The sequence below is a fragment of the Mustela putorius genome, unplaced genomic scaffold (genome assembly GCF_011764305.1).
Source record: "Mustela putorius furo isolate JIRA1106 unplaced genomic scaffold, ASM1176430v1.1 tig00000997_pilon_pilon_pilon, whole genome shotgun sequence".
In the NCBI taxonomy this organism is placed as follows: domain Eukaryota; kingdom Metazoa; phylum Chordata; class Mammalia; order Carnivora; family Mustelidae; genus Mustela; species Mustela putorius.
Window position 1 is genome coordinate 1,414,836 of NW_025421527.1, and position 15,841 is coordinate 1,430,676.

Genomic DNA, 15,841 nt, shown 5'->3' on the forward strand with positions numbered 1-15,841 from the left:
ATATAGAAGTCTCATGAGCTATGAGAAGCCTAAGGTGATCGAAGGATAACTTGAAGTAATATGGCTAATGTTGCAAGTAAACTTTGCTTTAGCCCGAAGGACCGTTGGAGCAAATATGTGAGGACGACTGATGGGTCAAAACAGCAAAACTGCAATGACAGCAACAGCAAAAGCAACTTCCAGGCTGGAGAAAAGTATCCTGGGTCAGTGAAGTTTCTTCCTGAACACCCAGGACAGGCCTGTGGTCTCCTGAGAGTGTGTCTTGAGCAGGGAAGAAGGAGGCTGGTGATAGAGCAATTGGTTTCGATATAAGCCAGGCTGTGGGGAGCCCAGAACAGTCACCCCTGGGAGGCAGAAAGGAGCTCTCAGGACACTAACGGCTTCAAAAGAAAGCGTAATATCTCCTCTCAGAAATGTGGTAGATCAGATATAACTTGACACACCAAGGGCTGGACTGAAGCTGGCATCCTGAGGCCCCAAAGGGCAGCTTTTATTTCTTCACTGAATGGGCCAATGTGGAAAGTGTTCTATGCCCTCTAAGGAGCAGGCCCACCTGGGGCTACAGTGATTCCTGGGGGCCCGTCAAAGTTGTCTGTCAAGGTCATGCCTCACAATTATCTTATTATTTGAGTTTCTTTAAACTTTATTCTTATGAACTTCTTTTTGAAGAGTTTCGTTTGAATTGACCATGTACTTGTTTACCTCAGCTTGGTGACCCACACCTAGAAAGCTTGAATGTGGGCCCAGAGCAACCATGGGCCCCTGAGTCTTCTCTAGATGGAAAAGGCATCTCTATAGCCCATGTTCTGACATCATAACTCAAACATCAGACCAAACACACACTTCCCTATCTGGTGTTCTTTGCAAAAGAAATTTGGCCTGTTGAGTGGCCCTTGTAAACAGTGGAGGGAAAAGAGGATTCTATCGATCACAGGGCAAGCATTACTGGCTGGGTCAGAGCCCAGGGCTCAGAACCAGAGGTCACTGACTCCTGCACGAGAAAGCATTCATAAGGACTTAGGGAGACACAGGCGTGTTGGGTTTCAAGGGCTATGCGTCCTCATATTCCATGTTGTCCAAGTCCACAGAGAAATCTCAACTAAAGCAAGGAGGGCCTTGAGAGGAAGATTAGGTCCCAGGAAAGACGGGAAAGGACTCACGTTAATGCCGGTGATTGTGTCATACACCGGGGTCTCTCCAGAAGGGGGGTAGTAGTTAAGAATTTCGTGATGAGTATCCATTCTCTTCTTTTCTTCAATGGACTCTGAAACCAAGGAGGGAGGGAATCAGAACGGACCCTCCTTTGATTCACCACCCCACCAGCCTACCCCTCAGAAGACCCACTTAGGGTGACCACCATGCTGGTTTCTGGGACATGAGACTTTCCATGCTAAACCCAGGGAGATCCCATAAAGAGCTGTTTACCCTGTTTACTTCACTTCTCAATTTGTGGACCAAGGCAGCCAAAGGGGAAGCAGAGAAAGTCAGAAACCCTTTCAGAGTGCGTTTGAGAGGAGGAAAGATCTTAACACCTACAGTTTATACACAACGGCTGCTTAGGTCCCTCCCTAACACTCCACATGGACAGTATCAGGGAATCTGAGAAGAAAAAAAAAAAAAAAAAGCAGCAATATTTAGGGATGCAGAGCATGGGGTTTGGCATGGAGAGAGACAGAGATAGCCTTCTCCAGGAGGAATGTGTCCAGACTGAGATGGGAGTAAAGAGAGGTCTCTGGAGTTGATCTGATGAGGAGGACTGGGTATGGGTTGGGGACTCTGAAAGGGATAGGGATTTGGAGGGCTGACAGGAGTGTGTTGGTGTATGGGACCTCAGAGTTGGAGGCCATGCCCCAGGTCTCTGGGGAGTGGAGTCAGTAGTGTAGGGCGTGTGTCAGTAGGAGGGCCACACCAGAAAGGCCCTCGGGGGAAAGGAGAAGGGTTAGCCCTGGAGAGGGAACTGGGAGGAATTGAACTTAGGAGATAAATTATGGACTCAAGTACTCTCTTACTTCAGAACTGAGGAGTGCAGGATGACTGTGCTCTCCTTGAGGACACAGAATATGGCCTCTTCATTTCTGTACCCTTAGAGCCTAGTACCAAGCCTGACACACAGTTTAACATATGTTTGTTGAAGAAATGAGGGGGCAAATGCAGGAATGAGGCTGAAGACAAAACTAGTGCATGATCTACCTTTTCTTCTTTCTCTCCGCATAATTAGAATTACTGACACCAAGGCAACGGCAATGGTGCTGAACAGGAAGACCAGCCCCAGAAGGTACAGGAACATGGAAGGTCCCGGGTCATCAGCAGCACCTTTAGAGAGAGAACGGTTGGAGACACGGGGAAGGGAGAAGAGACAGCGAGGGAAAGTGACCCAGCTTTTGGAGCAACTGCCACCTTCCTCCCAGTCTGGTGACTTCCCAGGAGCCCTCAGTTTTCATGGGCTATTCCCATTCAGAGCAGGAGCTGAAGAAGGTATAGGTCCCCAGACAGAAGTTTCTAGAGAAAAAGGGGAAACAGTCACCTTCACAGAGCTTCCAGGCAAAGACAGGGTTTGAAGAATTGCTGCTGATGGGGTTCCTGGCCACACAGATGAAGGTCATGCCCCTTTCTCCCAGCCTCCAGGATATGGGTAGGATGGAGCCAGTATAGGACTCATTGGCTTCCTGCCCCAGGGACTCCCAGCTGTAGGTCACATCCTCCCCTCCTTGGTCCATGAAGCATGTCAAATTAGTCACACAGGTGCCATTCTCGTTGTTCTGCAGACCCATGGTAACTTTGGGCTTTGACAGGTGCTCTGCAGAAGAGAATTGGACAACCAAGGGTAGAAACTATGCCTTTTCTGAATTATTCTTGCATACCTTGGACCTGAATCTCTGGGGGTGCTACAGAGTGGAGAGAAAGAAACAATTCAGAACAGAATTCTGATTCTTATCTGGAAAAAAGAACTGTCTAGGTTGGCTTTCCCACAGTTATATATAAATAACAGTAGCAATAGAAATAATAATAATACAACAAGAATGCAGCTGCCATTTTCAAAGCAAAGCTATATAGCCAGGCTCATGCAGATGTATTTTAGATGTGAGCTAATTTTTTTTTAAATTTTTTATTTTTTATAAACATATATTTTTATCCCCAGGGGTACAGGTCTGTGAATCACCAGGTTTACACACTTCACAGCACAGATGTGAGCTAATTTTATCTTTTTTTTTTTTTTTTTAGAGGCTCCCTATTCCTTGGTCTTTAGGTTTCTTTGAAGAGACTTTCAGTTTACTCTCCAGAAGAGAATAGTCTGGGAATAATATTTCTGGCCCTCTCTTTCTCATGCTCACTGTTCTCCCTGAGAGGATGAGCAATTGGTTCGTTGATGAGATGTTGAGTCTGACATCCAACATCCTTTCTTTATTATTACCTTCTCTACTCTGAGAAAGTTAAGATTTCTGTTTAAAGAAAAAAAATTAAAAAAAAAAAAAGATTGCAGTTTAAATGTGGTTTGCTACCCCCCCCCCCCAGCTGACACATGCCCTCTGTTCCTTTCAACTATGTATATATGGAAGACACACCTGGATCAAGGCAAACCTGGAGGCCCATCTCTGGCTGTCCCTGATCCTACTGCTTGGTGTGTAAGACAGCTATTCCTGTAACTGGTTGAGTAATTATTTTGTAAGGTTATCTGAACTGAATGGGCTCCAATGTCTAGAATTGGGGGAAAATATTTCTCCTATCTAGCTTCACCAGAAAAAAAATAAAGCTGATATTTTTATCTTCCTTTTGATTGCTGTGTTTTCCCTACCCATAGGGAAAGAGGTGTAGTTGATGTTTATATGCAATAATCTTTCTAAAATAAGTATCACCTTCCTCCCCACTATAGATATGAAAATGAAGTTTCACAGAGTTTAAGTAATCTGGCTAGCACCATGCACTTAGTAGGTAGAGAAGCCAACATTTGACTTGTGTGATCCCTGCTTCCCATATCACTCATCCTCTACACTGCACTGCCTCTTGGCAGAACCTCTGAATAGGAAGGGGCCTTAGGAATCAACTACATTTGCTTCATCCATGCAAGACTTCCCTCTTCTACATTCTTGCCAAATGTTTACCCAACCTTTGCTTGAATATCTCGAATATCAGAGAGTCAACCACTTCATGAAGTCAGTCATCCACATTTAGAACTGATTCTGCTCACCATAGACACGCAGCCTATACTGCTGGATGAAGGGCTCTTCCATGGAAGAGCCGTAGATAAACACGCTGTAATCACCCGAATCACTCTTATCCAGTTTGCCGAGCTTCAGGGAATAGTTTCCACGTAGATAGTCCATCCTTTCCTTGTTATGACTCTGGGTCACTATAACATTGGTTTGGTTCTCTGGTGTTTTTGGCTGTATGGTAATGAGAGGGGTTGTGTTGAAGATCCAGACAAGGGTTTCAATCTGAATTCCTGGGGCCTTCAGAGGGAAAGTCACAGACCCACCAAGGTCACCGACCAGGTCCTTCAGAACTCCAGAGGTTACTGGCCCTGCAGACACAGAGAACCATAAAGTAAACCTAGGTCTCTGCCCTTGCCACCAATTACTCACCTACTTTGGGTGCTGGGAAGGTCCCAAGAAACCTTCTGGGGCCAACCCAACCAGGCCCTGGGAAGCCCTTTGAAACCTCACACAAAGGCAATAAGGTCAGAATACTTTGCCCAGGGGCTCCTGGGTGGCTCAGTGGGTTAAAGCCTCTGCCTTCAGCTCAGGTCATGATCCCAGGGTCCTGGGATCAAGCCCTGCATTGGGCTCTCTGCTTAGCAGGGAGCCTGCTTCCTACTCTCTCTGCCTGGCTCTCTGCCTACTTGTGATCTCTGTCAAATAAATAAATAAATAAAACCTTAAAAAAAAAAAATAAAAAAGAATACTTTGCCTGAAAGGAGGGACTGCAGGTGAACCCGCCCTTTCCCAGAGACCTCAGGCTGGAAGATCTCATGCTCTGAGGTAAGTCATGAGGCCCACCTCCATCTTAGACAAGTTCCTGTCGGGGGACAAGTGGTGAGGTTATCGTCCAAACCCCCCTTTGGACTCCCAGATTGCTCCTGGGAGAACTGATTTTGCTGCAGATGCAGAAACAGCAGCTTGTCTGATGAGGGAGGGTAGGGGGTGGGGGGAGCAGTGGTTCTCAAGCAGAGATCAGGACACTGGGAAGGGAGCTCTAAGTTCTTAATGATAATAATAGCTGGGAAGTTTGTAGGTGTTTCATCTTCTGCTTTATGATAGATGAGAGTGCATTTGAAATCATCCCCTAGTGAGGTTCTCATTCACTTGAATTTCAGTGTCCTTCCTTGAGTGGAAAGTCAAAAGAGCACTGGACGCTCTGTAGGATGCCTAGACCGACTTATGATACTCACCCCCAAATATTAAGAGTTGTAGTAGGGGTTCACTTCCCCAAGAAATTTTTGTCTCACCATAATCTTAGTTCAAAAAGTATGACCTATGAACAACCACCACTGGTTATGTGGTTCCAGGCAGAAAACAGTAAGAATGGCTGTGGGAAAAGCTTTCAGAAGTGGCCCATGGAGCATTTCCAGTGAACAACTGTGGGGGATGAGTCTTCTGCCTGTTAAGATCTGAAGGACAGACTTGGGATAGTACAGAGCAGAAAGGAAATTTAGAGGTACACAGTCAGTAAGAGGCAGAGCTCACATCAGTACTCACAGGATCGAGTTCCCATCCATCATCGCTTACAAATGAGAAAAACAAACAGCAGAAACTGAGAAAGTGTTCAAGGATCACAAATAGTGGCAAAACCAAAACCAGAACCCAAGTCTTCTTAAAGGTGTTCTCCATACAAGTACAAAACCCAGTTATTTTCCATTTTACCTCTTAACATAATGCGTCATGCTGAAATGTCTAAGAGTAATTTTATTAATTCCATCATGGAAAGCACAAGAAAGAAAGAAAGAAAGAAAGAAAGAAAGAAAGAAAGAAAAAGAAAGAAAGAAAGAAAGAAAAGAAAAGAAAAGAAAACCTTTTTAAGTCATTTCCATGCCCAAGGTAGGGCTCAAACTCACAACCCTGAGTTCAAGAGTCATGCTCCACCAACAGAGCCAGCCAGATGACCCTGGAACATCTTTTTAAAATCCAATAAAGCATCCAAGCTATAGGATCCCGACAGTTGTATTATAACGAGGCAGCTGTTGGGCTGCACTCTGACTTTTGTAGGCTGTATTCACTTTTGCCTTCACCCATAAAAAATATTAAAAATTATACTTTATGACTGCATTGGTATAAAAATGAATGTAATGCCAGCTGGATTCATTATTACACATTAATTATTTTTATTATATTTATTTTTCTTCGGATTCTGAAAGAAATTCAAATAACTGTGGGCCCCGGACACTGTGGCTAATTGGCCCTGTGTGATTGACCAAGCATCCTGGTTCTACTTGATGTCAAATCTTGATCTGTTACCATATATTTTTAATTGAAATACAGTTGATATATAATAATTATATTGGTTTTATGTGTACCACATAGTAATTCAACAATTCTATACATTATGCAGTGTTCACCATGGTAAGTGTAGTCCCCATACTAAGTTATTACAACATTATTTTTTTTCAAATATTTTATTTATTTATTTGACAGAGACAGAGAGATCACAAGTAGGCAGAGAGGCAGGCAGAGAGAGAGGAGGAAGCAGGCTCCCCGCTGAGCAGAGAGCCCGATGTGGGGCTCCGTCCCAGGACCCTGAGATCATGACCTGAGCCGAAGGCAGCGGCTCAGTCCTCTGAGTCACCCAGGTGCCCTTATTACATTACTGACTCTATTCCCTGTGCTGTACTTTTCATCTCTGTGACTCACTTATCTTTTTTTTTTTTAATTGTGTTATGTTAGCCACCATATAATATATCATTAGTTTTGGATGCAGTGTTCCAAGATTCATTGTTTACGCACCATTCCCAGTGCTCCATGCGATCCGTGCCCTCCTTCTACCCACCGCCAGGCTCACCCATCCCCCATCCCCCTCTCTTCTAAGACCCTCAGTTTGTTTCTCAGAGTCCACAGTCTCTCATGGTTCGTCTCCCCTCCAACTTCCCCCCCATTCACTTTTCCTTTCCTTCTCCTACTGTCCTCTGTGTTATTCCGTATGCTCCTCAAGTAAGTGAGACCATATGATACTTGACTCTCTCTGCTTGACTTATCTCACTCAGCAGGATCTCCTCCAGACTGACTTATTTATCTTCTAGCTGGAGGTTTGTACCACTTCATCCTCTTCACCTACTTGATTCATTCCCTCACCACCTCTTCCCTCTGTCAACTACCAGTTTGTTTTCTGTATTTGTGAGTCTGTTTCTGGTTTTGTTTGTCTCTTTTGGATTCCACGTACGAGTAAAAGCATATGGTAGTTGTCTTTCTCTGTCTGACTTATTTCACTTGGGTCCATTCGTGTTGGAAATGGCAAGACTTCATTCCTTGTGATGGCTGTAATATCCCATTGTGTGTATATACACGATGTCTTCTTTATCCCTTTATCTACTGATACACACTTGGGCTGATTCCATATCTTGGCCATCCTAAATAATGGTGCATTAAACACAGGGGTACATATTTCTTTTTGAATTAGTGTCTTTGTATTCTTTGGGTAAATACCCAGTGGTAGAATTACTGGATCGTATGGTATTTCTATTTTTAACTTTTTGAAAAAACTGTTTTCCACAGTGGCTGCACCAATTTACATTCCCACCAACAGTGTGCTAGGATTCCCTTTTCTCCGTACACTTGCCAACACTTGTTATAGTCTTTTGGATACTAATCATTCTGACTGGTATGAACTGATATCTCATTGTGGCCGATTTGCATTTTCCTGCTAATTAGTGATGTTGAGCATCTTTTCATGTGTTTGTTGGTCATCTGTATGTCTTCTTTGGAAAAGAGTCTATTCTGGTTCTCTGCCCATTTTTTTTTTTAAAGATTTTTTATTTATTTGACAGAGAGAGATCACAAGTAGGCAGAGAGGCAGGCAGAGAGAGAGAGAGAGAGAGAGAGAAAGAGAGGAGGAAGTAGGCTTCCTGCCTAGCAGAGAGCCCGATGCAGGACTCCATCCCAGGACCCCGAGATCATGACCTGAGCCAAAGGCAGAGGCTTAACCCACTGAGCCACCCAGGCACCCCTCTCTGCCCCCATTTTTAATTGGATTATTGGGAGTTTTTGGTGTTGAGTCTTACCATCATATTTTCTACCACCCTGGCACTGATGCAACTCATTCTCCTTCTAGCAGACCAAATTCCTGTCCTGGCCTCTCCAATTATCCAAAATTGCTTCAGTAGGGGTTTCTTTCTTTCTTTCTTTCTTTTTTTTTAAAGATTTTATTTATTTATCTGACAGAGATCACAAGCAGGCAGAGAGAGAGGAGAAAGCAGGCTTCCCACGGAGCAGAGAGCCCGATGTGGGGCTCGATCCCAGGACCCTGGGATCATGACCTGAGCCGAAGGCAGAGCCTTTAACCCACTGAGCCACCCAGGCGCCCCGACTAGGGATTTATTTCTATAGTTCCTTTTAAAACTCAACTACTCCGTCAATAGTCCCCAATATAGATACTATATATTAAGGTTGTTTCTGTGCCAAACATTTATTATAAAGATTATGCCCAATACCTAAAGCAATCCTAAAAACCAGGACTCTTACTCCTTTTACACAGACATCAGCCACCTACATAGTCCATGGGCCAAATGTGGCCTGTTGCCTATTTTGGTAAATCAGATTTTATTTGGACACCTCCACGGTCTTTTTTTTTTTTTTTTTTTTAAGATCTTATTTATTTTAGAAAGAGAGAGAGTTGGGATGAAGAGGAACACAGGGGAAGGGAAGAGACAAGTAGACTTCATGCAGAGTGCAGCCGCTGTTAGGGGCTTTATCCCACAACCCTGAGATCATGACCTGAGCTGAAACCAAGAATGGGAAGCCCAACCAACTTCCTGGCACTTGAGCCAGACAGGTGCCCCAGGAGACAGCCATGTTCTTTCATTTACATATTGTTTATGGCTGGTTTTCCACTACAAAGGCTGAGCTGAGTAGTTGTGACAAAGGTTATTGTGCTGCAAAGACTAAAATATTTACTATTTGACCCTTCATAGCACAAGCTTATTAACTCCTGATTTGATGAGAAAACTGAGATTCAAAGAAAACCTAAATAACTTTTCCAAAGGCACAAAGCTAGTAGGTGATGATTTGAGGATTTACTCAATGCCATTCTGGCTCTGGAGCTTGAGGTCTTTCCAGCCTGGCTCAGTTTGAGGGGCTTGGAGCACTATTGCCAACTCCAGCTCACTCCCTTGCTCCTCTTCAGCAGTGAGGGCTCAGCTGTCAATTCTGAAGCCCTTGGACCTCACAGAATCTGATTACCCCTTTGTGTCTTTTGGTGACCTTCAAGCACAAGCTGCTTTACAAGTGCCCCAGAGAAAGGGAATCCTGATGCTACCAAATGTTAACCAAGTGACTTGATTACAATTTTGGGATTTTTTTAAATTTAAAGATTTTATCTATTTATTTGAAAGAGAGAGAGAGTGCACACACATGCATGACAAGGGGGAGGGATAGAGGGAGAAGCAGCCTCCTGGCTGAGCAGGGAGCCAGATTCAGGGCTTCACCCTAGGACACCACAATCAAGACCTAAGCCAAAGGCAGCCACTTAACTGACTGAGCTGCCTGGACGCTCCTACAGTTTTTGGATCCTAACCAAATCTTTTTGCTAAATTTGTCTCCAAGAGTACTGGCTTATCCCCTGGTAAAAGTCTTTTCTGGGGACTGATTCCTGTTTTCAAACATTTCTGTCTCCTCACCCCCATCAGTCAGTGCATATATAATTTGGATCTCTCAAGTCTTTATTAAATCAATCTGTTAAATAATCTGATTTTTCAAAAACCCTCTCCCTTGCATCCCTAAATACTAAGGCAGGATGATTTCTAGTTGCTCTGTCTTTGATCATCTCCATGGTATGAAAGTAGTCCTAGTCCATGCTACAAAGTCAGTGTCAGTTTGAATTTTCGACGGATCCTATAATGTATGTATCCTTTTACATCAACAATAAGGTGAATATTTTGCAGTCAAAGAAAGCAGTTATTACTTGGCTCCAAGTAGCTGCAACCCTGAATTTTCACACAAGGTTTGGGAGAGATGTTGAAATCAGGGAGACAGCAAGAATATGACTTTAGTACTATAGCTGGTGTGCACACATTTAGACACGGGCAATCATTGTTTTCACTTCTTCACACATGTGGTGTGCTGTATTCTCTGAGCGAATGCCAAGACAGGTGAATTTTGTGTGAGGATATAAAAAAAGTCTCCAAATTCACTGCTCCTTGTAAGGATGAAATTGGAAGATGACCCAGTGCAAGTTGTCAACACAAGCCTAGAGGGCGTATATTGTTTCTATCATAATTATATCTTTAGGATAAATAAAGGGGTCATGAAAGAAGAAAGTAGCTCCATGCTATTCCCCAAGTGTGAGTTCAGATGATAAGAGGCAGGGTTAGCCAGTCCTAGCCAGTTTTGTTTCCTCTTCTGTGGAAAGAGTTTCCCAGACTTGACTGTGAAAAGGGATCCAGAAACAAGAGACTTCTCTCAGCTGCCCAAGGCTGACCTCAAGTCCCCCATTCTGTGATGGCTTTTCCACCTGAAGCAATCCTGTTGAGTTTTACCTTGTCTATGCAGGTCGTGTTTTCTTCACTCAGTCATTCTTTCCTCTCGCAAGAATTTATTTCGTTCCATATTTGTGCCAGGCACTGTCTAGGCGCTGAGGACATAACTAGGGAGGGATACCATCCTGACCCTTGTGCTCTCAGAGCTAGGAGACAGCCATTAAATAAATGGCTGTATGGGATATGAAAGGGGATGTAGTAGGCATTTGGAGAACCTACAATACCAAAATTGAGCATGATTTGTAAGATTGGAAGACTCTAGAGAATGAGTGGCTACTAACACCCAACTACGAGGCCTGGGAGGATTGGACCCCATGAAACTCAGCTACCCTCCCACCTAGATCAGTGTAGTGAATGTCCTAACTTGTCTTTTCTGCATCCACTCCATCCTTTCCTCATTTAATAGCAGCCAACTGGGTTGGGTAAGACTGACAGGAACCCAGTTCTGGTGGTAGACTACCTCTGGCATGGTAATCAGCTCAGCAGTATCACATGACCTGGGCTGACTTACCTGAAATACCCTGGGCTTTTGCTCTAAGACATGATGCTATGGAAAGATATGAAGCTGAGGACCAGCATCCACTTGCTCTCACCAGACAAGCAGCCAGGTCTCCTTCACCTGACCCCCAGTTTCCTTTGTACCTCACATTTTTGTTTGTGCTTTATCCTACTCTCTGCCTATCCAAATCATATTCAAGACCCCTAAAACCTAGTTCAAAGCCCTTCCCTGAATAAGTCTCCACCTTTTTCTTACACCCACTCCCTGAAATTCTACCTCAAATGTCCCTTCTTTTTCCACTTTAAATTCCCCAGAAGGAGTTATTGTCCTGGGTGGTGATTGGACATACCCTTTGTAGACCAATAGTTGATATAAAGACATTAGGTTCCAGATTACCTGGTGGTAGGCTCTGGGGTTGCACCCAGAGAAGGGTGGGGTTGGCCTCTCCTCCAGGCAGCATGGAACAGTGTAAAGAGGTAGTGCTCTGGCTTAATTGAGAGTCAGGAGACCTGGGTTCATTCTGGTTCCTCCGTAATAAACAACAAACCCTTGAAATCACTCCTTGGCTCATAAACTGATTTAAGGGCCATCATGTTTTTACCCTCAAAGTAATTCCATGGGATAGAGGTTAATTAAGCTCCATTTTATTAATGCAGACACTGGGGCTCTAAGATGCTGAGTGATTTCCCCCAAGGTCCCAAACTGGGAAATGGTAGACTTGGGATGTGGAGCTAGTTGGGTCTTTTGTGTCAGAGGCTCACATTCTTTCTACTACTTATTTACCACACTGAGTTACAGTGTTCTCAAGTCTCAAAAAGAAAAATAACCTTCATTTGTGAGGACTTGGGGTGGATGAAGGGCAAATACGGATTTGAAAGCATTTCGAGAAGTACAGAGCTTTCTGCCACACAGTAGGAGGTGGGGGGGAAGGGTGAGGAACAGTGTTATGAGACAGGCTTCTCATTTTTAATTCTCATTTCCCCAAAGAGGGCTAGAAGTGAGAAACAGATTTCCCAAAATTTCTTTGGATGGCTTCTCAGCAGGATGAGCTTTTCAGAATGTGGTCTGGAACCTAATGCCTACAAACCATTCACTGGCTAATTCACGGCAAAACACTGTCCAGTCACCATGCATGGTGAGATCTCCTGCAGCAAGCATTCCCTGCCAACCTGCCTTTGGAGGTGGAGGGACCTGGAGCTGGAGACCCTCTGTCTTCTGCCCCACCCAAGACTCAGATATTTTGGTATTAAAAGAGTCAATCCTAAGATACCCTTCATAACAGGAAGGTAAACACCTCCTCCCCTTTACCACCTCCTTTTCCTCTGGGTTATCACCTCTTTCCCTCACCTGCTCCCCCCCACCCAACAAAACTCAAGAGTTGATTGGAGGTAAGGATCCATATTAAGAGGAAGGGACATCATCAGTACAGCAAGAATTAAGGGATGGTACCAAGGAGGAAGACTTCAGGGTAAGGGAAGGTGTAAAACTCACTTCCTGCTTGGTGGCCTGGTCCCCAAACAAGTCTCCAAAGATACAGTGTCTCCATTAGAATGTACCAGCATATCATAGCATCCTCTTCATGGAAACAAGAGCACCTCAGAGCTGGAAGAGGTCTTAGGGACTACTTAGTCCCATCCCACTTCACAGAGGAAGAGACTGATACTCCAAAGGTCATGGTGACATGCTCTAAGTCAGTGGAGCCAGGACTCCTAAGGCAGGGCTTCCTAAGCTATGCCCCCAACACCCCTGAGATCTGTAACACTGCCTCAGTGTATTTCTGAAGAGCTTAAGAAGGAGCAGGGGGAGATGAGTGAGAGGCAGAACAGTAGGGAGTTTGAATGTGAATGTGTTGGGTTAGGGCATGAGTGTTGGCAAAGGCATGTGGCATATTGGGAGGTTTGCAAACCTCTGTTCCCTGTGTATCAGTCTTAGTACTGATTTAAACTTCTCTTTCTGTGGCACAGTAGTTTCCAAAACTGGTTTTTTCTTTCTTTCTTTATTTTTTTTATTTTAATTTTTTAAATTTTTTTTTAAAGATTTTATTTATTTATTTGACAGAGAGAGATCACAAGTAGATGGAGAGGCAGGCAGAGAGAGAGAGAGAGGGAAGCAGGCTCCCTGCTGAGCAGAGAGCCCGATGCGGGACTCGATCCCAGGACCCTGAGATCATGACCTGAGCCGAAGGCAGCTGCCCAACCCACTGAGCCACCCAGGCGCCCCTGGTTTTTTCTTTCTTAAGCAAGAGTTAGTTTTGATGAAATGAACTCTATGCAGACTCAAACACGTTACTGTATAGCATCAAAGCCTCTCTGATGGAAAAGGAGTCCCCTAGCTTCTGCCCTATCACCCGTCCCCATCTCTCGCCCCCTATACTTTCTTTAAGCTCTTCAGAAGCACAATAGAAACACAATAAAGAAAAGATAAAGGGCAATCTTGGACTCCTTTCATCCATGGGAAGTGAACCGCGTAGCCTCTCCATGGAGCAGGGCACACACATGTGTGCCTGCTGCTCATAGTTGAGGTTTCAGGAAACAGCTGGGATTTTCAAGAGCTCTGCTGTGTACTCCCCCACTTCACCATGAAGTTCCACTTCTGATCACTATTTCTATTCAGGGAGTGATTTTTAAAATGAGAAACCTATTCTAGGACCACCTGCTTAGAACCAGGCGCTTCCTAAATATGCAAAGTTCTAATGAACTCAGGAAGGGCAACAGTCTTGCTGAACACTCAGTGAGGCCAGGTTGTGGGAAGGAAAGGGTTAGGAGTATTGACTGACTGTGTGGTCTTGGGCAGGTCACTTCAGGCAGGCTGGGGCACACATAAACATACCAACCAAGTCCTCAGAGGGAGATCTCATGGTGGTACCCATGAGTTTGATGAACAGAGAGAATTCCCAATTTACAGGGCTCCAGGTCCTATCTGAGAGCCAGGAGGGCAGTAAAACCTTCAAAGACTAAAATCTTTGTGACAGGAACAGAAAATTCCTCAGTCCTTCATAGTATTAGACATAAAGTACCTAGAGTATAAGGTGGTTTTCTAAGTAGAGACTAACTGAATTGTTCAGACTAAGAGAGAAAGTTCAAATGTTTCCTTCCACTAATATCATTGTTACACATAATCATTTAAAATATTTTTCTAATATACTTCTAAATAAATACTTACAAATATGTTTAAGCAGAAATATTTAAAATGTATATTTATAAATAAATAAATATGCACCTGTATGATCTCATTTTGGTTTTAAAGTTGCCCTCAAAGGAAAGGAGGGCTAAGGCTCAGGGAAGATAGCATTCTTTATTTAATTCATGACAGAATCTAGATTAGAACACAGGTCATTCTGCTTCCCAACACCCTTTCTTTCAGCCCTTCCTTTCCTAGGACAATCGGAATGGAAGTCTGTCTTCAGATTCATTCTTTATCTCTCCTAGTTTCTTTATGTCATTCGATTTAGAAACCACAGATTATAAAAAGATACGAAGTAGCAGAGCTTCTTGAGTTGGGTCAGAGTCCCAGAGTGGACCCAGAAGCCTGGAGATATACCTCAAGATGGGGAAGGCAGTCAGGAGAACAGGGACATCTGGACTCACCTGTGAACTGGCAGAGGAGAAGGATGAGAAGGAAGCATGCTCGGGGACCAGGCATGTTGTTCTCTAGACGACAGTCACTAAAATGTGTTACTTCCTCTCACAGTACTCACATATCTTTCACAAGTAGCATTTTTGCTAAGTAGGAGGGGTCATGAAATCACAAGTCAAAGTGAATGGTCTATAATTTTTTCCAACGTTTACCTCACTTGTTAATTGTAGGTGGTCAATAAAGGATGGAAAAATTGAGCGGAATCTCAAAAGTGATGAAGCCCTCCATTTTACAGATAAGGAAACACTGGCTCAGAGATGCTAAGAATTGATCAAAGCCATATGATCAGTCTTTTCTATAACATTATATGACTTCTCAGATACTCAGAACACAAGAAATGTTAGGAAATAGAAGATTAGAAGGAGGGGAAAGGGAGGCTTTAGGGATAAAATAATAATATTTACTGAGTTTTGCTAAGTGGCAGGAGATATAACAATATCAATCTCTGTGAATGGGAAACAGTAAAGAGACCCACAACACATGAGAAGATATACATCTAAAAGGAACCTTGATACTAAAAACCATACAAAAACAGGAAAAGAATTATAGACCAGTATCACTTATGAACATAGTTACAAATGAAATATTAACAAATCAAAACCAGTGGTGTGTTAAAAATACATCATGATCGAATATCACTTATCCTAGGAATGTGACAATGGACCAATATTATAAGCATTCACTAGTAAACCATCACATTGACTGAAAACAACACGACATATGATCATTTCAGATTATATAATAAAAGATTTGGTAAAATTTAGTATTTACTCATAATTTTAAAAATATGTAAAAAATTGGTAAAAAGAAAAACTATAGCAAACATCACATATAAAAGCTGAGCCTTGAGAAGCAATACTATCAAAGTAAGGAATAAGATAAGAATTGCTCCAGTTACTGTTACTATTCATTAATTAACTAGTGTCTTGGCCAAAGCAATGAGACAAGAAAAATAAATAAGATGTATGTGGATTAGAAAAGGAGAGACAAATTATTATTATTTTTGAACATATCACTGTTGACATAGG

General features: G+C 43.3%; 2 protein-coding genes across 3 annotated transcripts in view; one reads left to right on the top strand and one right to left on the bottom strand.

Moving 5' to 3' along the window:
• LOC101689607 (SLAM family member 9) overlaps positions 1 to 2,341 on the top strand; it is a 22,594-nt gene extending 20,253 nt beyond the window's left edge. Inside the window, exon 8 of one of the 2 annotated variants that reach the window (XR_006608527.1) lies at positions 2,219 to 2,341. The gene's annotated coding sequence lies outside the window, so the exon portion shown is untranslated. The remainder of the gene's footprint in view (positions 1 to 2,218) is intronic. The other variant, XR_006608526.1, reaches the window with a different exon arrangement.
• SLAMF7 (SLAM family member 7) overlaps positions 1 to 14,847 on the bottom strand; it is a 17,130-nt gene extending 2,283 nt beyond the window's left edge. Inside the window, exons 1-5 of the mRNA XM_004775880.3 lie at positions 14,765 to 14,847; positions 4,187 to 4,519; positions 2,525 to 2,797; positions 2,191 to 2,313; positions 1,161 to 1,264 (exon numbers count right to left, since the gene is read on the bottom strand). Coding sequence (XP_004775937.2) covers positions 1,161 to 1,264; positions 2,191 to 2,313; positions 2,525 to 2,797; positions 4,187 to 4,519; positions 14,765 to 14,819 — 888 coding nt within the window. The 5' untranslated portion in view covers positions 14,820 to 14,847. The remainder of the gene's footprint in view (positions 1 to 1,160; positions 1,265 to 2,190; positions 2,314 to 2,524; positions 2,798 to 4,186; positions 4,520 to 14,764) is intronic.
• Positions 14,848 to 15,841: the final 994 nt, after the last annotated feature.